We start from the raw sequence: 27025 nt of genomic DNA on the forward strand, positions 1-27025 counted from the left end.
TGGATATTCAAGATAAATAAAACATGCTCTGGAATATGTAAATACTCTGTGAATACAGTTTAGCTTAAAAATGTGTGTTTGTTTGGGGACGTAATGTGTGAGTGTTTGTGGTGCTATGAATGGAAGATTTTTTGTTTTTGCCTCTGGCATGCTTAGTTTTACTCTGCAAACAATGGGAGCAATTCCAGTCCTACATTTTCTCCCTGCTGATACCACTGATACTTCACCCCACCCCACCGCACACACAAATACACACACACATGCACACACAGACATGCCTCTTAACTCTCTCTTTTTCCAGTCGCTGGATCTCGCCCTGAAGTACTGCAACTATTTCTTCACCTCCACTTTTGTGCTGGAATCAATACTCAAACTCATCGCCTTTGGCTTCCGCCGCTTCTTCAAAGACAGGTGCAGTGTGTGTTTATACCTTGTGTTTGTTGGCAGTCTGATTGTGTGAGTTTGTTACTTTCTGTCTGCATTTAAGTGTATCTGTGGGCTGGCCCTTGTAGCACGTGTGTAATTCTTATACAAGACAGCTTGTTATCTCCAAAACTGAGACATCCACTGTGGGATAGTAAGTAATCTGCTGTTCAGAGGTAGACTTTACTGATCCTAAACAGAAGTGGCATGATAATAGTGAGTCAGTTAGTGTTGGATTAGATTCTTTAAAATGAGAAATTTAATGTCACTGTCACTAAAAATTACAATATCATTATATGTTTTATTTTGTCAGTTATCACATATTTGATGTGAAAAATGAAACATTAAAGCAACTATCCGCTCTTGGTATCACTGCATATCCAGTGTGGGATTAGTTAATCTGCTGTCCAGAGGTAGACTTTACTGTCCCCAAATGGAGCAGCATGATGATTCTCGGCCTGAAAACGTCTTTTGGATTTAATTCTAAAAAGTAAGCTTTGTATTTCAAAACAGATATCACTCTACGTTTTTGTCTATTCAGCTAAATCATGTATCACATTTTGAAACATTAAAGCTACATGGCTCCAGGGCCTTGCCATAATCTCTTGAATTAACATATAATATAAATAGTGCTACAATAAACAGTTATTTCGTTCAAAGTGTAATGGCTGTACAAATCCGCCTTTTGCTTTGATCATTATAAATGGAATATGCTTTGACGATGGATGAAGGATTATGAAATATGTGGAAATTTGTGAGCTGGCTGTGATGCGTTTTGTAATTAAGCTGACTAAACCATACTGTGTTGAAAATATGGATTTCATGACAATTATCACACATCATCAGCTCTGTCAAAGACAACCGACAGTCAATGGAAACAGAAATGTCCCTATTATTACAGCAGAAGGAGTAATAATATTTGGCCACCATCAAACCAAATCCATCAAGTTGTTCCATAATGCCAGCATAAACTATTTTAATGGGTGAAAATAATTAAAAATGAAACTTTACCATCATTCTGCTTAACATAATTAAGACACCTCAGCACTGGTCTGTTCACTTTCACATTCATTCACTCAGAGTCCAGACTGATTGATTTGTCTCTCACCCAAACGTACACAGTGATGAGAATGATGTCTTATTCTTTTAAGGGATAAGGTGACTAATTATAGCCAGTAAGAGATTTGGGGAGCTTATATTACACTGATAGTAGTTTAATGACATTGCCCTATTTTAGTTTGGGAGGGGGGGCAGATAATATATAGGAGTGTAGTCTTGAGTCTGATCAAAGACAAAAAAAGAAAGAGGACAAAGGAGTGATGAAATGAGAAAGAGATGGGCGGATATAGGGAAAATTTATCACACGGTTATCAGCTGGCAATTTGTCTCTTTTTATGTAGTGTCAGCAACAGCCGTGAGCAGTCACTGTGCATAGTGTGATTCATAGGCTGGGGTGGCTCTCAGGCCAGCTTTAGAACTGGGTCAATGGAGTAGCAGGTGACACACAAACACACTGCCACATGTACCACCGACAGAACAGGTACTGTAAGTCTGCAGATATGTGTGTGTGTGTGTGTGTGCACGCTTGTGTGTGTGTGTGTGTGTGTGTGTGTGTGTGTGTGTGTGTGTGTGTGTGTGTGTGTGTGTGTGTGTGTGTGTGTGTGTGTGTGTGTTCAGCCTTTTGATGAGTAACATGCAGCTTTTCAAATCGTGCTACATTGTTTCTATGATTTTGATAAGTGTAAGTAATTGAGGTAAATGATTTTATAAATATGAACAAAGGTAGGTGCCACCCTCTGTCTAAAAGGACTGCAACTATAGTGGATGATGCACCTTCGTTTGCCACTGTGAAAAGGTGAGCAGCATAATCAAGAGACAAATTGGGGGAAAAAATTAGCCCTACAGTCAGACAGGATTTGTATTGCAAATGAAAATGTGTGTTCATGAATGACAGGAAGCAGATTGATACACTGCCGGGATTTGCATTTTAACGAGTGTTTTAGATTTTGGCAATGATACTGAAACATAACTTAGCTGTGCCAAATATTTTAACATGCTGGGTGCCTTGGACTGTGCTCTCAGTTCAGTTGTGCATCAGATCTAATCCCTTTTAACTAAGGTTAAGAATTATTAATCACATGTAAACCTGATAGCGTCTGTTATCTGAGATTTGAAGATTTGTGTTTTTGATGTCCAAAAGATCAGAAGATAAATGATTACTATAAAACCTCACGAAGCAATTACATGAGGCGATTGGGGATAAACATCCTGGGAAACTCACACAGTGGTATAGTTTCATCAGGATAAAATGCTTGCCCTTAAGTCAGATGTCACAGTGACTATGGTGGCTTCAAACTCATTGACTATATTTATCTGATCTGACAACAGCTGTCTTCCATCTGTCCTCAAGCTTTACAGAGAAACAAGAATTTTGGCACACATGCTGGATTTATTCAGGACTTTTTGGACTGGGGCAAACTGTGTGTAGATCTTAGATCCCGTCACTTAGTAAAGATCAGAACAGGCAGGCCCTTGTATCTGCAAGTCTAATGTATGGCTGAAGAGGCAAATTCAACAAAGTGCGAGATCTCATAACTAGTATGTTTGTGCATTTGCATTTATATTTGCTTTGTGTGTATATGTGCAACAATTCCTCTGTGTGCCTTTCTCTGTTAACTTAGTGTGTTTTGTGTTTGCTTGTGCCAGGTGGAACCAGTTGGATCTGGCCATTGTGCTTCTGTCAGTGATGGGTATCACTCTGGAGGAGATTGAGATCAGTTCTGCCCTGCCCATCAACCCCACAATCATCAGGATCATGAGAGTACTACGGATAGCACGAGGTACGCATACTACAGTACACGTGTGTGAAATACATGTACACACAAAGACACTCACATATACTCACAAGTACTATGCTAACCTCACTTCTTGTAAATCCTTTCAGTAAAATAGAATATTGATGTAGTTTAACTGATGTGTTAAAATATGTGATAAATGTTGAAATGACTTGCCATTTAGCAGCTAATGTCTCAATGCCTTTGTACATTGCGATGTGTACATGTACATGCATGGTTGAGTTTGTGTGTATTTGTTCAATGCATATGTCTCTGTGTGTTACAAGAGGTGTAAATTAAGAACTGACCATCCCACAGTTTAACGTTTTCCATTTAGTCTGTAATTGAACCTGAGGGATTTCCCCCTAAATGCCCACACTTAAAAATTCTCTCTCTCTCTCTTACTCACTCTCTCTCTCTCTCACACACACACACACACAGTTTTGAAGCTGCTGAAGATGGCGACAGGAATGAGAGCCCTGTTGGATACAGTGGTCCAAGCCCTGCCTCAGGTACAAACAGACACAAACTCTACACTCCCAGAGAGAAATAGAGTTGATCAGTCTCAGTCGATATCCAGGGTGGCAGGACAACCCTTAAAACACACACACCCCACACCCCATATCCCCCTTTCTTCCTCTGCACTGTTGGCCTATAGGCAACTCTAATATATGACTAATTTGTGCCTAAGAATGGTAGACTTGCACACACGTGCATGCACTCACATACACGTGCATGCACACAAACACGCAAAAGCTTTGTCTTGTTTTCACATTCAGCACCATGGAGAGTACCCTGCACCCCACTGAGACTACACTGTGCTAGAAACAGTAGGGGCTTCTTAAACCAGTCTGCAGTTCATTTGGTGGTGAACTGTCCACAAAGTAAGATAATCTGGTGTTCAGATCATTCCAGTCCACTCACAGCTCACCTCCTTCACCATGCTCACTATTCATACTGAATAAAAGTAGTGTCATTTTTGCTTATCTAACAAGTTAGAAATACAAGCAGATACAACAGAATACATGTTAAGTTAGTTAATATTTATGGAATATTTAAATGATGCTATCAATCCAGTGTTTTTGTTGATGTTATGTCATGTCATGCCAGCATTTCATCAGTGTCCCAATGTTTACTGAATCAATAACTATTGATCGTAAGCTTGAACTCTTTACATTACCTGTGCAAACGTAAAGAAAGACAGTTGACTAGACAGACAGGTGTGCAGCCTCATTTGTGGACATGGAGGCACAAAGACACACACACACACACACACACACACACACACACACACACACACCACACAGACTGACCGATTTGACCATCAAAAAGTAAGATGAAGCAAACAGGAGGGAAACAGGTGGTGTGGTGAAAGGAGGGCAGGCAGAGGTGAGGAAGAACAGATTCCTTGTCTTTCTTGTCTATTGATCCCCCTCTCATTAACACTGAGCCCTTTGCTCTATCCCAAGGGCGCAAGGGGAGGTAATTAAAACTAGGGCTAATTAAACAGTTCCAGGAGGTCTCTGTCTGTGTGTATGGGCATGCGTGCATATTGAGGTACTGAAGGAGTGAGAGTGAAAGTGTTACACCTGGCGAGAGATTTAACCTGAGGTGATATTACGCTATATTTCACAGTGAAAATGAAATGGCAGGCTGCCAAAGTTTCCTTATTACATCACATAGGATATTGAAGACAGTATTGACATTTCAACAAAGGCTTCAGGATAGAGCTGAACAAAGGACCAGGCAAATACACTGATATTGGTATAAGAGGGCAAGAAATATGAATAATGCCGCCATGGCACACAGGGAAGGATGTCTGCCAGATTAATAATTTATAAGATAAAACATGATTTGAATTCTGCACAAGTTTGCAAGCAGTTTATAGATTTAATGGGCCATGACAGGACATGGAGATGTAATGAGGGATCTGCACACTTACACCAAATGGTAAGTAAGTGTATTGACATGTGAAGAGAAACGCATGTTCATTACTTTTCTTTACAAACACACAGTAAGGCAAGATCATTTTACCCACCAGCATCCACCATTATCCTCTCCTCCTCAGCTAATGCAAAATGGCTGCAACACACCATTCACTAACATTAATAGCCCTTCATCATGTTGGCACTAAAGTTGAAGCAGTTGTTTTATCTCTTCCATGGGAATAGCTGAGAATGGTCCTGAATAGCCCACAGCAGATGTGGACACCACATAGAGTGTCATTTTTTCTTTAAGGAGGCATCAGAGCTGCCCCCAGTGAAACAGAGCAGTTTGCAATTAGCTTTAAAATGAATGAATGATGTGAGTGTTTGTTCTTCTTTTCAAAAGAAATAATGAGAACAATAAAACAGAACAGAATCTTTGAATATATGTGCAGAATTAGCTTAAACTAATTGTCAAGCTCGTGTTCATCTAGTATAGAGTTAGCTATTCTAATATACTGCACATTTTCATAGATTGCACTGTTAAGTCCTTCATAAACTCATCTTTCTCAAAGTGCATTCATCCTTATCCTGAATTCCATGAAGACCCTGGCGATTATGAAACACAGACTGTTAAGCACTCCAGGCAGTATAGCAGTAACATAGAGACACTTGAGGCAAGCCCTCCCCAACAGTCACATCTAAAATTATTGCAGCACTCCAAGTGAAAGATGGTACAGCAATTACCTCCATTACTTGTATTCCTAAGAGACTCACTGCGCTGTATGGAACAGGGCATATTTGTCTACATCCACAATATTCATTTCCATGGTACTAGATGAGAGCAGATATATTTTTCTTTTCTTTAAGTATACAGTTGAATAGCCAGTTTCATTTATTAGCAAGCCCATTTATTTTAAGACCTTTGGTAGTATGAAAATGCAAATAATTACAAATTATTGGCAAGTATTTGCTGATTACACCAATCAGTGTCACTGTTGTAAATTTCAGAGTGGAGAGGACAGGTGATTGTAATAAATGTAGTTCTACCTACTGTATTTTTTCTTTTGCTGGAAATTGCATTGGTTTGAAATCTCATTGTAGGTCAATTTAATGCAATCTAAATTCAATACAACCATAGTTGTTTGACTTGGCTCCTATTTACTGAGAGCTTTTGCTCCAAATAAAGGATTATTATAAAAACTTTTCATTTTGATCTTTCTACCAGGTGTACTCTTTTTTTGCATAGCGGCTTAATAAGCTCTGTCAATGTTGATGCACTCTTTCTGAACCCTGCAAAGTAAACAGCGAAGTTCAAGTGTTTTCCCCTTGAAAAACAGATATTATATTATATTATAACACGTGTAGTATAATTATAGCAGCCATTTGTCAGTGCATTTTCTCATTCCCAGTAGAGCCGTGTTAAAGACAGTGAATAGTATACTGGGTTTGCATCCCTGTAATGGGATTAGATTTAGCCCTGAGCATTTACCATGCAACATCATCATCACCATTAAATTGTGGTTACTAAAGGCAGTTATGTGGTGGAACCGAGCCAAGTCTCAAAACCCCAAACTCAAAAATTCACAACAGCGTCAGGGGTTCAGAGTCTCAGAGGAAGTTATGCCATGGTTTGCAGAGCTAAGCAGAGGGAAATAGAAGCAGAACACAAGGAACAATTTGTAGTTCTTTGTGCATTTTTGATGCACAAATGGCTTTTTTTTGGTGGTTTTAGCTCTTGAAATGTGAGGATCTGCTGCTTTTTTGTGTTTTGTATAATTGTGAATCAAATAATTGGTTTTGGACTATCAGCTTCACAAAACAAGACATTTCACATGTCACCTTGGGCTCTGAGAACTTGTGTTAGGTATTTTTTTACAATTCTGTGGAATTTCTAGGCTTAATGATTAATCAGTGAATCAATTGGTGGTTGCTGACTGGAATAGGGTTCATGGGTTTTTATCCTGTAAACTAAAATAGAAGAGGTGTGCATTAGATATTGAGTCTATAATGAAGCTGGGGCATAAAACCAAGCCATAATGCTGTTTAGAGAGAACTTGTTCATTACAGATGTTAGAATGCTGTCAAATGGTTTACAACATGTGCATTGAAAGATGTTTATTTTTATGTGTGTGTATTGCAGGTGGGTAACCTGGGCCTGCTCTTTATGCTACTGTTTTTCATCTACGCCGCCTTAGGAGTAGAGCTTTTTGGAGAACTTGGTGAGTACACATGACAGGCAATCGTGATGCTACAAAGATTATATCAAGTAAAACTTCTTTTTCTTTTCTATGCATGAGTTCTTAAAACATAACAGATATCAAATTTAGAGAAAATGATTTATTGTTAACACAGCTTGGAAGCAAACAATTGGATATTTAAGCTAGTATAATTGGATAAATGATAAAAGAAAAGGCTCTCTCAAGTCATAACTTCAGCTTTCTCGTTCTCAAACTGGAATAATCTGTGGAGGAGTCTCTTAGTTAATTCAAGGATTTTGAGTTTTGGGCAGACTTTTCTTCAACAGTGCGAGAGTTGGTCTTTGATCTAAACTGCTTTTTTTCTGCTGTATGTCTGGTATTGAATTAACAATATACCTTTATATACTGTATGTGGTATGTAGATAAGATCCTCTAATAATTGAATTAATCATCATTACCATATATATATGTACAGTTATATTTATATGTATGTGTGTCCAAACATCATCACTCAGTTTTCAGGCGTCATAGTGAACATAAAAAGTGTGAGGACTTGTATAAACTTTCTTATGAGAACCTTCTTATTTTCTCTCTCTCCTTTATTCCTTTTCATCAGTTCTCTCTCTCCTGCAGTCAGACCCACTCTCCAATGTTCTGATACATAAGCACTGTCCTAAAATATACACATTGAAGTTGGAAGATACATCCTCCAAACTGTCACATTTCCCTTGTGCAGGAGAAAGGATTAGTGGCAAATGCAAGCGTTGCTTTCTTGAGGCCATTCCAAAGATTATCTTGGAATATAAGCTCAAAGACAAATAGAGTGTTTGGTCACATTGCTACTGATTTAATAACAGACTGTGCCCACACTGAGTTGTCTTGTTTGGACAGTCATCCAGGCAGCTTAGCAACAGTAACGGTGTATGCGTGCTGCAGTATTTGGGAGCAATGTCATGATAAGTACTGATTGTTGGGTAAGTAAGTAACATGTTAATGCCTTTTTTTTCTCTTTTACATCAATATTTATTTTCACTCCTTCTTTGGTTATCCTTGCTCTGTTTTTCATTTTTTTCCTTTCTCTCATCTTTGATCTTTTTTACCTCTTTCCTCACCCGGGACCCGTGACTTCTTCTTTCCCTCCATTCACCCAAATTACTTTAATCCTCAGTTTGCAATGAAGACTACCCATGTGAGGGTATGAGTCGTCACGCTACTTTTGAGAACTTTGGCATGGCCTTCCTTACCTTGTTTCAAGTCTCCACGGGCGACAACTGGAATGGCATTATGAAGGTAAGGTCATCTACAGGATACTCATTGCTTCAGTAAGAGACCAGAAGATTTCAACCTTGCTAAAATACAGACAGACTTCATACAACTTAGAAAAAGGTGGACTGAAAGAGACAAATGCTTCCTCTGTTTCTTTCATCCATCCCATCTTCCACACTTTAATGATACTCTCTGATGAAAAGGAAATGTGCTTGCTCAGCAATGGGAGCACAGATTTCCTTGCTGGTCGTCAGGGGAGTGACTGTGCTTCATTGCACACACACACACACACACACAAAACACCAATTTTCCCTTTACACACATCTAGTACCACCAACAGCTATCACCACTCCTCCGCACACACCCAGGCTGCGAGGGGAATAGAGATTATGCAGGAGCGTGTTGGGCGTGGGCCATTAAACACACACTGGATGCAGGCAGTGCAGACGGTGGTGGTCCATGAAGTAAGCCAGCAGTCCACAGATGCTACCTCTCAGTATAAATCTACATCATTTTAGCTTTAAAACTACTACCAAGCTGTGAAATAAGGTAGACCTGCATTGATTTTAGTAAGAAAGCAGGTGAGGCAGAGCAGTTAGTAGTCATGCGGTGGTGATAGGGAAGAGTGGAAATAATGAGGGAGAGGAACAGCAGGGAGAAAAGGACGAACCAGCAAACTGTAATAAGACGGAGGGTGAGATGAAAGGAAAGGTGTTAAAGGAACTGTTTAGTTATTATGCTTTCTCCTCTCTAGGGGAGGAAATTACAGCCAAAATAATAAAGTTGGGAGTAAAGCAGCATAAGAGAGAAATTGTGAGAAAATGGAGATTTGGAACAGAAAAGAACAAAGACGTACTGAGAAATAAGACGGAGAGGGAGTGACAGCAAAAAACAGGAGATGTTGTTTGAAGGAGCACAGTGTGTAAATGTCATGCCAAGTTAGACAGAAATGACCAGCTACCGCTTAAAGGGCTAAAAATGTTATGTGTGGTCACAGCCTGGGTGAGATATGTGTACTTCCTCCAGAAAATACTTGTCACTTTGGTTCTGCTCCGACTCAACTCCACTGTAATCATGTTAACCAGAGTGGAAAACAACTAGAAATAATGCTGCAGAAGAAGAAGAAGCACAAAAAAAGCCTCTTGTTGTTTTGCATATAAGCAAAAACAATTAGGTGTTTGATGATTATACAAATTGTCAAGAATACAAAGAGTCTTGTTAACATGAGCTAGATTTATTCTATTATCAATTAAAATGTTCTTAATAATTGGTTATGCAAATATCTATTTTAATGTAGTGGCGGTGTGACTGTGCTCACAGCACTGTTAGGTTAGATGATATTCAGATGAGCCTGTCTTCTGTTCTGCATGTTTGCCACTGTCAAATTAAGTGAAAGAATAGGTGCTTTTATTCATGTTTAAGTAAAGTAAAATGTTTGAAAAATTATGTTTGCCTTGTATTTCTCATAAATTACACAATACAGTCTCATAAATCACCTCTCTGACTGACTCCCACCAAATATTGAATGTTAAAAACTTCACAAACACACTGTAGTATTTGTTGCAGGGCTGTTATATTGGATTAAATGTATTTGCAAATTATAATTATATTGTCCCCTTCCTGTATGTATCTTGATGAAGCTCATATGTTCCTTCTCTTCTAACCCTCTCTTCCTCACCACCCCCGTCCTACCCTCTGTCCTCATCTTCTGCCTGCACAACACCAGGATACATTGCGGGAGTGTCCACCAGACAATGGCATAGATGTGGACTACGCCTGCAATCCAAGCCTTCAGTTTATCTCGCCCATGTACTTTGTCTCCTTCGTGCTCACCGCCCAGTTCGTGCTCATCAACGTGGTGGTGGCCGTGCTGATGAAGCACCTGGACGACTCCAACAAGGAGGCCCAAGAGGAGGCGGAGATGGATGCAGAAATTGAGCTGGAGCTAGCCCAGGGCACCCTCTGTTGCATGGGCGCCCCCGGTTGCGGGGGTGGGGGGGTTGAGAAAGGACTGGTCGCAGCTGCATCGGGGCCTGGATGCACAGCGGGGGGAAAGGGCAGAGGAGGTGTAAGAGGAGAGAGGGGAGAAGGAGTTAGGAAGATCCGACACGCAGAAGCCAGCGCTCACCCAGGAGTGTACAATCCCCGCGACTGCAGCCGGACCCTGTACTCACCAGCACAAGTGAGTGTTTGTATCTCTGTGCGTGTAGTGTGTATTTGCATGTTTGTTTGCTGATAGAGTGAAAGGTTTTGTGTGTTTATGGATGAGTGTGTGTGTTTGTGTTTGTCTGCTTTTAAGTACGGATGTCTCGAGCCAATCTACAGATTGGGACTGATCAGGATTTAGTTTATCACAATGGATTTTTATTGGCTATACAAAAATCCTCATTCAGATGTATTTAAGTTTGTATATATATATATATATTTTTTTAACCATTATCTAATGCTTTAAAAACAAGTAAACCAGCGACATCGACAGCAGCCAGCAGTTTCTGTTAATAAATTGACAGCATGTACCAGCAAGTGATTCAATAAATAATTAATGAATAGATAAATAAATACATGATGGCCTTGTGTGTATTTTGGCTTCAATTTCCTGGTGCATGCTGTCCATTGGAGACAGCATTTGAACTTAAGTATTTTGTTCACAATCCTGCCAAAACGTTCCAGCATTGTCCACAGTGTCACTCCTCTCTCAATTATTCAAAGAACAACCAGGCGCTATATAACATGGTATGAAATAATACAGCCAAACATATCTAAACATATCTGAATTGCTTCAATATTTGCTTTAATAATTTATATTTAAGCCTACTTTAGGTTTAGTGGCACACTGCAGCTGTATTAAGTGGGGAAAATATAAATATCAGATCAGACACAGTATGATGACAAATGCTAAATAATAATGATCGGTGTAAAATTGTGTAAAAGAAAAATCATTTTTTAAAAACAGAATAAAGACATCCCTACTTAAGTATTCTAAGTATTCTTTTCTGTGTCTCTGGCTTTCTGTGTCTCTGGCTGCCTGTCAGTTTGCTTCTCTTAACACAGTATCAGTGCATTAGTTCATGCAGAAGACATTACATATTTGATGCACAAGCTGGAAGAATACAAAGGAGGTAAACAATATGGCAGTGATTTCTGCATAGTATTTGAAAGGTGCTGACATGGGAGAGAGTAGGGTCATCGCTTTATTTCTTTTTTTTTTGTGTAAAATTGACTGACAGCCACAATGCATGATTACGTTCAGTCATTTTATCAATATCTTGTGAAATTTGTTTGAACTTTCTTTTCTTTTGCAGTTTTTGTGAGAGGGAAGGGAGTGCAAGGGTGGTTAAACACTTGCAGGAATAGGGGGAAGAAAAAGAAAAGGCAGATAAAAAGGAAAGGCAGGAATAGGAAAACTGGCTGATTTGAATGTGACCATATCAGGATGGAATTAACAGCACTTTACAAAATGAAACTAAAGCGCTGAAATGATATTAAGCGGGTGAAAGTCAGGGCTAGGCCATATATAGTTTTTTAGTTCGTTTTTTTTACAGTATCTTCCTTCACTGTAGTCATAGCAACCGATGTTGTCAAGGAGAAGAGATGCGCAACTTAATCTCTTTCTCAATTAAGGTTTTTTTCATTTAAACTTTATCCTTTCAGTACTCACATGAGATTACATTAGTATGCAGATGGACGTGCACAGGTTACATTTTTTGAAATGATCATTTCACAGCCTGCATCTGTGTGTGTGAGTGAGTAGATGGTCTCTCATTTTTACTCACAGCCCGCAGCCGAGACACAAGCTTTCATTACGAAATCTCTAATAAAAGTCTGAGCTATCAACGCGGGAAACACACATAAAGATGACTCATCGGCTGCCATGCAGAGTTTCACCTTTGCAGAGCTAAACTTGGCCACATGGAGCCATTTTTAGCTCAGTGTTGGCTGACAAGAGAACTTAACGCAGACCAGGGAGAACACACTGACAGCATCCTCCCCCTCTGTCTTTCACTCTCTCTATCTTGATCTTCCTCTCATTGTCTGTCTCTCAAGTGATGCAATTAGGGATCTGGTAGATCGATGCATTTTATACCCAGAGTTTGAGTGTGTGTGTGTGTGTGTGTGTGTGGCACTTCATGGTCGTAATATTTATATGTATAAGAGTGTTAATGGATCAGATGAGATTTGATGATCTACCAGGTCAGCGAAAGATTGCAGCTACTACAGTATGTGCCATATTATGCTTGGAAATGTAATTTTTGACTGTATTTTGAAACACTAGTAATATATTGCTCAGGCACAAAAGGAGACTCTGCAGGAAGTACACACACACAGAGGGAGAGAGAGTAAGGGAAAAAGAGAGGAGAGATAATAGCTGAGCCAGTGACAGTCAGATAGAGGCAGTAATTAATTTTAGCTCTCTCCTCTCTCTCTCAACTTCCATTCCCTGTAGACGGGCCCTATTGTTGTCCACTAATACAGTTATTAATGGAGGCCAGCACATAGGCCACCACAGTCAATCAAACATTATTTTTTATATCAAGCTCTCCACCTACACAGAATTGACTATCTTGGGACTGTCTGTGAGAGTGTGTGGGAGAGAAAAGAGAGAAAGAGAGGGAGTGTTTTTTTTTATTTTTTATTTTTTTATATATATATATATATCTGCATGTATTTAAAAAGCTGGCAGTTAGACTTTCTGCCAAAATGTGGCACTGCAACAAACGCCCATGTTTCATAAAGCAGTATGATTTGGGTGTATTTATAGTACTGAGAGTACAGTAACCTGTCTCTTGAATTCATAGCTCCCTCATTTTCAAAACATGAGCCACGATTGATTGTAATACAGCAGTATGAGTCAGAAATGTGTCTTTGCATAACACATCTAAGTATAGACCTATAAGCGGTGTTGTAGAAATGTGTTATGAAAATAGACTTGTGTGGGGATTGAAGAGGAGTGACCTTGTTTCACAGTATCTTTTGGGATATATCTGCTGATGTAATACAGTTATTTTGGCTGTTACGAATGCGCTAGAGGCACAGTACATTCAATTCATTGTGAAATACAGTGCCCTGCCAAGAAACATAGAAATCGTTTTTAAAGTAGTTTTCCTTTTGCTGTCAGTAATTTCCTTTTTCTGCCAGATTGGTTTCTGGGAAAACCAATCTGGCAGATGAGATTCAAGCAAAGAGAGATCATTTAAGTTGCAGAAAGGCCCCTGACTGATTCAGTCTAAATTGCTTTAACCTAATAATACCCAGAGCACAAAGCAAAAGCTTAAATCTTAAATTGTTTCAATAAGGTATTGAACAGCTTAATTGAGCTGATATATCAAATGTAATTGCACCGCTCTCAGTGCTCAAGGCTTTGATAGTAAAATTATGTGTTACTTGGCTAATGAGGGATTGGAGTCATGTTATTGACACCTTTATTCTGAAAGTGTTTAGCTCTGAAAAACAACAAAGTTTGAGAGGAGGATTTGTTCTGCTTTATATATTCTCCATCTCTGACACAGAGAAAGTGCTGAAGATGCTTATTTTAGAATTTTAGAAACTAAAGCTTACATAATGTGAAATATATGTGTGTGCTTGTGTGTGTGAGAGAGAGAGAGTGAGCACATTTGTCTGTAAGTACATAAAGTGTAAAAGCCTACCTGCGTTTCCACACAGGCGTTTTTATAACCCTTACGATGATGTATGCATTTCCCTGCGTGTTTCTTTGTCCTCGCATGTCGGCATGTGCACATGTTTGCGCCTGCGTGCAATACTGGTCTGCCGGCCTGCGTCCCGTGTGTTTGTGTCCGTGTGTGTATGTGTGTGTATGTGTTCCAGGAGAGCCAGTGGTTGGACAGCGTCTCTCTCCTGATCAAGGATACGTTAGAGGGGGAGATGCTGATGATCGACAACCTCTCCGGTTCTGTCTTCCACCACTACTCCTCTCCTCCACCTGTCTGCAAAGACTGCAGGGGCCACCCACAAGAGGTACCACCTTGTACACATGTGTACATGCAGCACACACACACACATATGGTGAGGAGAGAGCAGTAAGCCCAGATATTAAATTCATTGATGTGGTTTGAATTTACAACAGAACCACAAGCATTCATTTTTTGGTTTAACATACTTATCAAGCAGGCTAGAACCTCTCCTATTAATCACAGAGTATTTCACTAGGATCAATCAATTTAGCAACCGTGTACCTTAGACATGGCCGCGTTTATGACTCTGACAGCTACATTATTTTTTAAAAATCACCTGGCAACAGATCTATTGATTTTTGGCAAAATATTTTACTTTCTCCTGAAAAGAATCAAAGGTGAATCTTTGATCCTCCTTACTTACTGTTGCTGTGGTTCTCTGTGACAGCTTCGTTCAGTGAGTCAGAAAGGGAAGCACGTTTAGATGACCACACAGCCAGACTGAAATGTAACCTTAATGCAGAGTATCCACAGTGCATTTAAAAAAGTCTTAGTTTATTTGCTGTGGTCAGTGCATCTTACTAATGACTCTGCCAATGAATCATGTATGTGTTTATACATATTTTCCACCAGCTTTTGCACTTATTTTTAAATAAGTGAGTGGCTGCTAATCACTTATTACTTTGCAGAAAACAGTAAAGACTTAAACACTCTCTCACACACTCAGACACATTCATATTTGCAGGACACACATTCTTGCACACAGGCAGACACACACTCTTACCGTGATGTTTGGGCCCAGATTTCATGCATGTAACAACAGGGAACATGCATTTGCATGTATGTTCAGGGACATACACACACACAGGGCCTCATTCATCATACAAAGTAGCATGAATGGTGTTGTAGTTGCTTTATCAGGCACATCAACTACTCTATGTGCTATTATGTTATTATGAATTTCAGCCCGCAATTAAACCCAACAACAACACAAGATAATATCAACTTTCCATATGTGCAAAATGTGGATTAATGAGGCCCATTGCATGCAGACACACATGCAACTACTTCTGATATGCATGCATGCACGCAACACTCTCCTTTACTCGTGCTTGTACTATGTAGTAGTATGTACACAGGAGATAGTGCTTAAAGGTATACTATGCAGGATTTGTCGGTTGGTGTTTGTAAAGAAACAGCATTCAAAGTTGGCCCCTCCTCCCCGGACTGAATGAACTGAGAAGAGGGAGAGAGAGAGAGAACAGCGATGGTCATGCAAGCTAGAGAGTGAATAAAGAGACTGAGCAGCATTGTTGAGAACAAAGCTGTTAATCAGATAAATGAAAATGTTATTGTCAGATTGTTTCAATGTGGTTATGTTCTAAAGCATAAATGAACATGTCCCACACCTCCCCACAACGCTACAGGAAGGTTTCCGGAATTTTTGGGTGAATGCAGAGCTTCATCCGGTCCGCTGTGTCTCTGTTCTGCATGTGTGTAGCTCAGCCCCACCCGCTCTTTATACATTCATGACACAGAGAGCAGAGCAGAGCAAAGGAGAGAGATGGTGACAGCAATGTAACCTAGTTGCTACGCTAGGAGTCACCACCTCAAACCAGTGCGCTGTTAGTGACTGGGGGTACACACCCAATGCCCAAATGTTGACACCCAGAAATGTACTGAACACAGCAAAATAATAGGAAAACAAGAAAATAAAGGCAGAGGGCAGGGTCTTTTTAGATAAATACACTGCCACACACTTCTAGTTGGTCATAAGTAATTATTGAGAGGGATTATTTTTGTATGAGTCTGTACATTGTTTTTTGGTTTGTTTGTTTGTTTGTTTGTTTTTTGGTCTGTTTTGTAGGAAAATCCTGCGTAGAATACCTTTAGAGGACACACTCACAAACCTACTATGTTGTTCATCACAATGACAAAGTGCAGCGGGTCAGCTCACCAGAAGCAATAACTGGGCTCTACACCTCGTTACCTGTCAGTCCTGCTTTCTGCCTGTCTGCAGATGCTGTCAAACCGTCAATCTTTCCTCCCTCTTTTACACGCTCCGTCTTTCCATCTGTCCCTCTGGTCTTTTAGCTATTTCTCTATCTGTGTCTGATGTACTGTATCTGGACTGGTCTGGTTCTATTTCAATTTCCCATGTTCTTTAACCATTAGACTTGTATTTGTGTGTGTTTGTGTGTGAGAGGATGAGTGTGTGTATGTGTGTCTGTGTGTGTGGTATTTTCAGACAGTCTGTCATTGCTGAGAGGTATGTACAATGTTATTGTGTTTAAGGGGACACAAAAGAGCAGCGGGACACATTGGTGCAGTGTGTCTAACAGCGGGAATATTCATCAAGTAACTGCCTAATAAGGAGTTGAGATCAACCACAGCTTGAGACTGACTCCAGTTGAGTCTGCAGGGAACAGTTCAATGGAGCGGTGAAGGCCTTTGCCATTCATTCAGTTGCTAGCAAAAATAGGCATTCCTCAATTGTGCATGTACGTTCCACAAGATTATTTCTCCTGACACTATTTTTGGAAGGGCACCATCATGGGAGGCGAGTTTTGCAAGCTACTTTGAAAGTATAGTTCTTCAAGCTACGTGAACAGGTGGAGGCTAAACCATAGCAAAGTACAGGCAAAAAAGATTGCTTGGTAAAGAAAACGGATTAAACTACTGCAAAAAATATTAAGTAAAAATTTAAGGCAAAACTCCAAACCAATGATGATGTGAATGGACTCTGGTACATAGTAATACATTGTCATACTGGGCAAGAAAAAATGCTTCATTTATTTAAATGACACAGACATTAGCATGCAAAAATACGTAACAAACCATTTCAAGCACCTATGTGTAGGATTTGAATATGTCTGACTTGTCCTTGTTATAGTATCCAAAAACTGTGGCAGACAGCGGGAGCTGAACCTCTCTTTGTACTTTTGTGTGTTGTGGAAAATTGTCATTTGGCTGCCCAAATGACTACTGGTGCACTTGGGTTGGTAACATCCTATGTTTAGCATAAATGATATTGCATACCATGAGTCATGCAATGTGGACATGAGATATTAGTCATGCTCATTTTCTTGCTCAGTCACACTCTCATTGCTTCCCAGCGGCGCTGAATAAAACGATACCTTGCCTCAGCACTCTCAGGCTGTGGTGGACACTTTCAATTGGTTCTAGTCCCCTCTTTTGTTAGTGAAACCTTCAATATCCCTACAGTTACCTTAGAAGCAACTGTGTTGCCGTACCTATTGTGCCTTTTTCATTGTCCCTAGAAGCGTAGGCAAGAATACAGGTAGAGGAAGGCTATAGTTTCCATTACCTGCCAATAAATGTATCACACAACAAATTGCAGAGGGCCTTTTTGAAGCTATTACAACCCACCTCTGAGACACAGTCAGCATATATGGTATTATTACACAGTAGCAGTAGTGACTGCCGATATATGGAGATAAGTGAAAAAGGAATGAAAAAAAGTTCTCTTTGCTGTGCTTCTGTATTGCTTCCTTTCTTTGCCTCCTCCTACCTCTCTCTCTCTCTCTCTCTCTCTCTCTCTCTCTCTCTCTCTCTCTCTCTCTCTCTCTCTCTCTCTCCTCTCTCTCTCTCTCCTCTCTCTCTCTCTCTCTGTCTCTCTCTCTCACTTTCCTTGGGGGCCCAGGCAACAGTAATTTAGCAGTATTTACTGCTGCATGTCAGCCATGAATCTTTTTTCTTTGAACCTATTTGTCTTTTTCTCGTCAATGTTTACGTGTTAACGTATTGCTAACAGGCCTCACATCGGATGGAATATTTTGATGATGACAAAGCAAAGTCATTACATCTTGAAATCTTTCACCCTTCTCTCTTTACAGACACTTTGAAATGTCTGGTGAAGCATATCGAAGCTTCACTGGGGTTTTACCTATTTATGGTGGCTCTTAAGAATGCATCATTATTAATATTTTATTATTAGGAGAGATATTGTATAAACAAAGAAACCATGGTCTTCATTTTATTGCTTTTGTCCTTTATAAATATCTATGTACATGAAGATGATGTGAATCATGTGGCACCAGTGGGACCATGCTCTACTAATTCATCTGCATTCCAGGAAGTGTGCAACAGTTGCTGTTCCTATTCACTTTCTGACTGAGACATGAATAACTGAGGTAAATTCCTTGCAGCAGATCAGGATGGCAGAGATTGAGCAGGCATCACTGAAGTCAGAGCAACTCTCAGACAAGTCGTCATCCCCTGCCCTGCCAGATGACCTCAGCCTGGATGAACATACAGCCTACCAGCTGCTGGCACGAGAGGGCAAGGTTGGTAACCAGAGTAAGGTGGAAAGAGGAAATTAAGAACTACACTAATGAAAAAAGGGGGAAAATGTGCGGACATACTGTATGACTCATCCGGAAGAGGGCTAAAGTGAAAGACAGTGTGTGGAAATTAAAGCCTTGTCATTTCATTTGGCAATTTGCAAGGTAGATCAGGCTAAATACTGACTGTATGCCTGCTCTGATTTAACACAAAGCTGGCTTTACATAGATTATACTGGTAAATGAAGTTGGAATGTTCAATTCACAAAAGATGTCCTTGTATTGACTTTATCCAAAATTGGGTCTATGACACTGCTCCAATAAACAGGGCTGGTCTACAGCCACACAGCTGCTCTGTGAGGCTATAGTTGAGGTAAATGCTAACATGATGATAATGCTAAAATATTGATGTTTAGCCAGTGTAAAGTCCTATTTTGTTTTACTTAGTTTTTGTTTTTTTTGTTTATTTGTTTTTACCAGATAATGGTGCTACTTAAAAAGTCAGAAAGTCATGCAAGATATTATAATTCATACTTTGGGTACCATGAATGTTTGTACTGAATTTCACAGCATTCCATCCAATAGTTCTCGAGATATTTAATTAAAGAACTAAAAAGTCAACCTCATGGTGGCGCTAGAGAAAAAGTCAGGGAATTACCAAAGTCATTAGAAAACAAATCGTCTCGAAACCATAGGCGTGCCAGAATAAAAGTTAGAGGATCAGTACTCAGGAGTAATGTTTGCCATCTGGGAATACTGAATATCTGTAGCAAATTTCATGTCAGTGGATCAACAGCACTAGCATGGCTAAAAATTACATCTCAAAAAAACAAACCCTCTACACTGAGTGACACACTCTGTGTGTGTGTGTGTTTGTGTATGTGTGACTGTGAGATGTGGAGCTAACACCTGCTTTAATGTCACTGTCAGGGTAATTTTGTTAGGCTATATACCTGCTTATCATCTTTACACAGAATTATAAACCAGAGCAGATCTTTCTCCATGCCATTATACTTTTCCTGTCAGAAAAAACAGCTTTAGAGACAGAAAAGGATGTAGTCACCACTGCAGCACCACAGATTCAAAGTTGTTCACTTCTAGTTTTGCCACCACTTTGTACTTGACATACACAGTATGCTGGCAATTTGTCCTGCTCCCCCAAGAGGGTAAGCACAAACAATAGCAGAGGCTCACTGATGAATATTTTATATTCATGTCAGGAATAAAAAAAAAACAATGACCATTATAAAATCTTTATCATGGATATGCTATGTTATAGGCTCTCTGTGAATTTCAGATATATACTTTAGGTTCTAAAGGCTCCTCTATCTCTTTCTTTCTTTGTGTCAGTGGTAACTATATCGTATTTGAAGTATCCACAGTCTCAATCTACCACAGACCTTCTCATGAATAAATCTCTCCACCAGGCTCCTCCTAGTAGCTGTCCCGAGTGGCCCTCATTCTTCCCTCTCTTGCATCCCCTCTTCCCCTTTTGACTTTATCTTTCGTGGTTCTCCCTTCTCACTGTTAGTCCTCTGGTAATTGCACACCTTCTCTGCACCTCCCTCTAGCCCCTCTATCTCTATCCCTTATCGTCCATGCTTCCTCCTCTGTAACGGGGTAATGCTCCTTGGTTCAGGATAGCCAGATAAGCCTGCAATCACCAAGCATGGCTGTGAACCACTGCTCATTAGAGGAGGGGAAAAAGAAACAAAAAGAGTGAAAGACAGAAGGTGAGAGAGGATCTAAGGTTAGGGATTTTATTTGCCAAGCATTGTTTGGTTAAAAAAAGGTTTGTGCGTTCGTGCATGTGTGTGTGCGTGCGTGCGTGGCATTAAGCATGTGTGCCAAGGCTGTTTGAGGTTTGTATGGGTGTGGGTGGCTGGCTGTTTGAAAGGGGGCTGTTCAGAGCCTAGGACTGAATGACTCAGAGGTACAATACACTAATGAAAGCACAAAAGCGTACCCACACACCCACACTCACACACAAGTGTGTACGAGCACGCACAAATGATTCTGCAGTCCCTACATGATGGTAATTAAAATGTACAAGGTAGGAGCTTACAAAGCCGAAACTCATGCCTTAATCTGCTTCCAGCTGTTGCAGCCATCACGCACACTCCCAAATTTGTAACCAAACATTTATTGTTACGATATATAACATTAACATGACAATAACAGGTTGTTTCAGGTTCATAATCAGTCCTCATCCCTTCACTGGCACTAAAACAAAAAGCCTGAGGAATGATGAGAATCAGAGGACATGTTTAATATCTGCAGGATGTCTGCAGGGCTGCTTTTCTCTGCACTCCCTTTCTATCAGCCTTAGTCTCTACCTGGATTTATTACTTTACAATATACAGTGCTAATCCTAAACTTAATGGTGTTCCTTTGCAGAAAAAATAAGAGGTTAAGTCAGATTTTAAGCTATTTTCAGCACACAATTCATCTATTTAATATATTCCATCCGTTGCCATATTTAAATTAAGTTTGGGGAAAATCCACACACTTACTTAATTAATCTGTCCCGGTGAGTTATTGGGAAGGACTTCCTCTTCGATTTCAGATCATCTGCTCTCTTCCAGGGAAGTGGCAGCAGCGACTCCCGCAGCTCTGAGGAGGCCGCGGGTGGAGGAGGTCATGTAGGAGTTCACCAGACTCAGACTGTAGTGCAGAGCCAGGTGCAGGGGTTCAGCAAGCTGTGCAGGGCCCTCAGCAATGGTGTTGAGAGGGAAACGACACTACAGGAGATGGAGATGCAAACACATCAACCAAATATGTGCTCACCTCAGTGCAGCCCTGGTGAGTAAGGATTATCAAATGAATGTCTGACTGAAGTATAGATTCAAATGTTTGCTTGTACCAGCAAACAAGTTAAACTCTACTTAGATTTTTCACAGTGGTTTATGGCTTACATTATATACCAGATCAAGTGGTTCATGGATAAGATACGGTATGGTTTTATTAAACAAGAGTAACAACTTCCCAAGATAAATATTGTAGAAGAAATACTGTAAATTCTGTTCAGTAAAACAGCATTTACAGAATGACTTAGTAAATCCTGCTGCCTTTTTCTGCACCCACTCAATTTTTAACACACAATTCATCTATTTAATAAATATATTCAACCTTTTTCCCCCTTTTTAATTAAGTTTGGGAATAATACACACAGTTATTGATTGATTTATCATGCTTCTGTCTAGACTCGGATAAGAATTCACTCATGACATCCACCTACGAGTCTTGTGCTGGGCTTGCTGCCATAATAGCATATTTATCTGTTGCTATAGCTACAGAAATATATAGAGAAAAAATGATTGTACCCCTCCACTATAGCTCGGTCAACATATTGTACATTACCCAAATAAAAAAAAAACCCTGCTAAGCACAAAACTGTAAAAACTACATGAATTGATAGAAATGTAACGAGTGTATTCTCTCCCCAAGGTGGCGTTTCCAGAAGCAGCAACAAGGAGATAAACACAGAAGGAGAAGAAGGAGCCAGTGGTATCTCTCCTCTCTTACATCTGCCTGCAGACTTCTTCCACCCTGCAGGAGCAGCCATCCCAGCACCTCCCCGCAGTAGGAGCCTGAGGTTGTCCAGGGGCCTCAGGCTGACCTCCCCCTCCTCCTGGGCCTCACTACGCTCACCAGGAGCCCATAGCAAGATGCTCTGTACACAGGTAGGTTAGACGATACTAGAAGTGGGAACAAAAAGATAGTTGGGGTTTTATTGAGTCATTAGATTGATGCAGGAGAGGACATTTAATTTTTGAACTCATCTAGATGAGTAATTGCCCATGGTTTGGTCGCTGACAAGAGATGATGATATATGAACTTAATATTATGAAGCTGGTTTGTAACCAGCATTAAAAATGCAATAAAAAATGGAAATGTGTGTCAGTGCATCAGAACTACAGATATTACGTGATCTTAACTGTAACATTTCTAATAAAAAAAGGGTTGGATTCATGTGATGAGATTTCTTTCTCCTTTCCATGTTTCTTCAGTACCCATCTCACAGTGACTCATCCCTTGCTACGGGCAGCTCTGAAGGCAGCCTCCAGACCACCCTGGAAGAAGGACTGAGTTTCAGCGTTTCTCCACCACAGAACTTGGAGTTGCCCACAGCTCCCTTGCCACTTGTGTGCCCACTTCCGCTGCCCGAAGACAGCACCACGCTCTCTTCCCCAGTCCAGACCCTAAGACCGAGACCGAACCCCTCATCGGCTTTAACTCTCCAGGCCACTAGGGGCCACCAACGGAGCCAGAGCAGTGGGCGAGGTAGCACCAGCCCTGGCTACACCCGTGATGACTCAATTGACCCTTCAGATGAGGATCTGGGCATTGTCATTGGGTCATCAATTGGTGGTTGTGGCTCCAGCCAAGCAGGCAACAGTGAACACTTGTCAGAGACACTGAGCAGCTTGTCGCTGACATCACTGCTGTCGCCCAGCTCTCTGGTGTACCCCGGAGGAGCAGTGAAGAAGTGCAATAGCACAGGCAGCCTGGACCAAGGGGGAATGCTGCTGTCATCCCGGGGAAGGGAAGGCCGCAGGGAGATTCTGGGTCTGGAGCTTATGGACCCTCAAGGATTCTTGGCCAACCCCTGGACAGGGGTATTACCTGAGACAAGAAGAGGAGATGGGAGAGGGGACATAGGAGACGGAGAGCATGGGTTCAAAGGGAAGAGCTCAAGCCAAACAACAGTGGGGCCTTGTCGGGAAAACAGATGAAACCTACCTAACAGTTTCTTTGTGTCTCCATTCCTTGGATCTAAACCCATTGCTGTCCCTTGCACTCTCTCTGCTCCCATCAATGAGAGAGAGGCTTGATGACACATGATTTCCTGTATTCATCATCTTGCCCCTTCAACCCCTCTCTATACATTTGTAACAAGCCCATGTCCTGTTTTTGCTACCTGGGGGAGTGGTCTTGGTTATAGTCTCCTGGTGAGGATGCACAGTACCCTGCGGAGTTAAGGCCCAAGGGCTGAAGATAGGCTCTTGTACACCTCTTGGGGCTATACCTGTAGAGGGGGCCATGGAAGGCTCTGCTCACACTGGGACACCAAGAGGCTCACTCATATCTGAGTTAGGAGCAGAGGCAAAAGAGCTTAAACTCACAGACACATGAAAGAGTCTTGTTGTTGCTCTACTGTAGTTTCCTTTTCTCCATGTCAGCAAGGTTCGAAATGCAAAAATAGAAATTTCCGTACTGAAATAGATATCCATGCCAACATAGACCGTTTTGATTTGTTTATGTCTGTGAGGCAGTGCAACAAGTAAGTGGGAGGAGGCTCAGAGATGGCAGAATATATCAAGGCGGAAGGAAGGCTAGGGAAGGAGAAGTCAGGTCATTTGTTTGGCTGGGAAAGCAGAAAGCGGATCTAATGTCCATCTGTTCTGGCAGACGGAACAACAGGTCCTACTCGCTCTGGCATAGGACCTTCTGCTGAGATCAGAGTAAAATGCAAGGTGGAGGAGAGTTCAAGAGTGTGTGTTCATAATGTGTGTTTGTGTGTGAGAGCACTGCCTCAGGTATCCAAGGCATGAATTAAATCATCCTCATCACCTCACCATACCTCTGTATTTTCATGACAGAAGAGTAGTATTGACTTATCAAAGCTTTGTGCCTCTGTCAACTCGGTCTTGAGTGGCAGCGGAAAATGAAAAGAAATTGATGGATTGCAGAGGTATAACCGTGCATGGAGTGATTCGTGAAATTGGTTTATTTTTCTTTCTATCTCCAGCATCTCTCACTCACTCAAACTTAAAGAGAAATGTTTATGAAAGAGGGCTTGGTCGGATGGACTTTACAAAGCCCCATCTGAAGAAACAATGATGCACGTTTGTGGCAGCCTTGTGTGCACCAAAAAAAATTGGTTCACAGCTACATAACAAAGCGAGACTTTAAGCACACTCGATTTTTGACACCACTTCCTCTCACCAGGGATTTGAGATGAAAGGACAAAACCACAAGGGATGCGAGGGACCTCGACTGCATGATGGAATTGCATTTAACCAAGATTTTTATCTATATACAGAGTGTATCAAGATGTCAATGTTGGGTGATAACCATGTGATTTCTATTTCACTATTTTTGTAGAAAAGAGAATAGGCACGTGCAAGTGTTGCCGTTACTTTGTTCCTATTTCATTTAAACCCATACAGTCTCTTTGACTTGTTGTCTAGGACTTTTTGTCTGCCAGTGGCTTCCAGTTTTATAACATTTTTTAAGGTGTGGACATTGTATAAAACAACAAAGCAAAAAATTTCAAACAAACTTTGTGCGCTGAAGTGATTGTTCCCTCCAGCACATTTCTCTTTGGGAACGCTGGTTCCTCTTGGATTTTTCTTTTTTCAGATGTTGGAGTCCCAGGGGACAACCAGAGATGGGAACAGCCATATTCACTCAGCACATGAGGATCGTTCTAGCTCACAGACATTCCTGGCTGCACACAGGGAACTTTGTTTGCTTTTAGCCTCTTATGCTAAAAAAAAAAGAAAAAAAAACATGAATAGTGTAAACCATCTCTATGAAAGCTTTAATTTGAGAATTACACCACAACATATCGATTATGGACACATTAGTGTTCCTTAAGCATGGTTCTGGGATTGCAATACAGTATGCTTATTATTGAAATGATGCACTCATCTTCTCTTCCCCCATCTCTCCGCACATACAGTATGTTGTAGCAACCCTTTCACATGCCACATTGTTTCATATCAAAGGGTCACACTGTAACAATGAACAAAATTTTGCATCTTTTCATGCAAAATTACTTTGGCTTTTGCCACTTGATTAATTACTCCATCCAAAAATGAGATGCTCAACTTAAAGCCTGATTTCTAGAGGTAGACTGTTGTATCCCTAGTGTTTTGATCATTACCTTACTTTTTTAATTTCTCAAAGAGAATGAGGTGATGTGTGAAAATCAGAGGGGTTTTTTTATCATGCAAAATCACTTTGATGACTATGTTTTATCACATGGTGTTGGGTATTAATGAGTGATAGCAAAGACAGTTGTGTGTGTGCGTGCGTGCGTGCGTGTGTGTTTATGACTTCAGGTGAAGTAGTGATTGCCTTTTCCTGAAGTGTCCTGTTTGTCCGTGAGGATACCTGAGAAGGTTAAAGAGGGAAAACATGAAACAACCAAGGGCTGTTTTAGCTTGAAAGATATATCCTCTTATCTTTCTGAGACAAATGTCAATGAATATGGAGTCAAAGGTTAAAGCCTGACTACACAGCAATAAATGTTCTATGTGTATGCCCTGAGTAAATGATGTCAATGTGATTTTTATCTCCTCAGAATATAACAGTATTCATTACTGTCTGTTGTTGCTTCTACTTGTCTGAACTGAAAACCAATCAGATAACACCTCTGCCCTCTCAGAGACCAAACAGTCTCAGTCAGTAGTGAGATGGGCCACAATTGGACAAACATGAACAAATTAGCTTATTGAACTCAGGTCAGGGGGTAAAAACCACTAGTAAAATTTTAGAAATAGCTGTAAAGGTGTGCTCAGACTCAACACAAAGTGAATTTTCACCTCGCTTCATGCGCACAACTTTAACTGCTGGAGTGCACTGGAGCCAATGCACCAACAATACAGATGTTAGCTGTAGCTAGCTAACAGTATGTGTGAGTGGAGTGTGCCTTTGTACAGTATATGTGTGCCACAGCTAAGACTGATTTCAAAACTTACCACAACTCAAGTTTTGGGGGGTTTTTCTTCTTGTCTCAACTGCTTGAAGAAAAAGCACACTTTTTTTTTCACTCAAATGTCAACTTGTGCGTGCGTTTCAATCCACGCTGCCTGGAGCGAACCTGTGTCCAACTGCGACTCTACACTGAATTTGTATGCAATCATGCTGCCTCTAAAATTTGCTTTGTGTTCAGTCTGAACACGCCTTATGAGTGTACAATTCACGTTTGTACATATCTTTGTATGTTGATCTGCATGTGTACATTGCTGCCAGTAACCATGATTATATCATTAGTATGCATTTCATAAAATTGTACAAAGTTAGAGGGAATGCCCAGTGTTTTTTGACTGCTGCTAATGAATCCACACACAAAAAATCTGATGGAGACGCAAAAAGCTTTTTTCTTCAAACGTATCCTTAATATGATTGTAAAATGATAAAATATGACATTTT

General features: G+C 40.6%; 1 protein-coding gene across 1 annotated transcript in view; it reads left to right on the forward strand.

Annotated features, from left to right (window-relative positions):
- The window catches only part of LOC128378982 (voltage-dependent T-type calcium channel subunit alpha-1I-like), a 112280-nt gene extending 85632 nt beyond the window's left edge, over positions 1-26648 (forward strand). The window contains exons 26-36 of the mRNA XM_053338576.1: positions 302-411; positions 3130-3263; positions 3699-3769; positions 7326-7404; positions 8552-8673; positions 10376-10831; positions 14473-14622; positions 18728-18865; positions 21448-21664; positions 22310-22545; positions 22873-26648. Of these exons, the coding sequence (XP_053194551.1) occupies positions 302-411; positions 3130-3263; positions 3699-3769; positions 7326-7404; positions 8552-8673; positions 10376-10831; positions 14473-14622; positions 18728-18865; positions 21448-21664; positions 22310-22545; positions 22873-23598 (2439 nt within the window). The 3' untranslated portion in view covers positions 23599-26648. The remainder of the gene's footprint in view (positions 1-301; positions 412-3129; positions 3264-3698; positions 3770-7325; positions 7405-8551; positions 8674-10375; positions 10832-14472; positions 14623-18727; positions 18866-21447; positions 21665-22309; positions 22546-22872) is intronic.
- Positions 26649-27025: the final 377 nt, after the last annotated feature.

The sequence above is a fragment of the Scomber japonicus genome, chromosome 18, assembly GCF_027409825.1.
Source record: "Scomber japonicus isolate fScoJap1 chromosome 18, fScoJap1.pri, whole genome shotgun sequence".
Taxonomy (NCBI): Eukaryota; Metazoa; Chordata; class Actinopteri; order Scombriformes; family Scombridae; genus Scomber; species Scomber japonicus.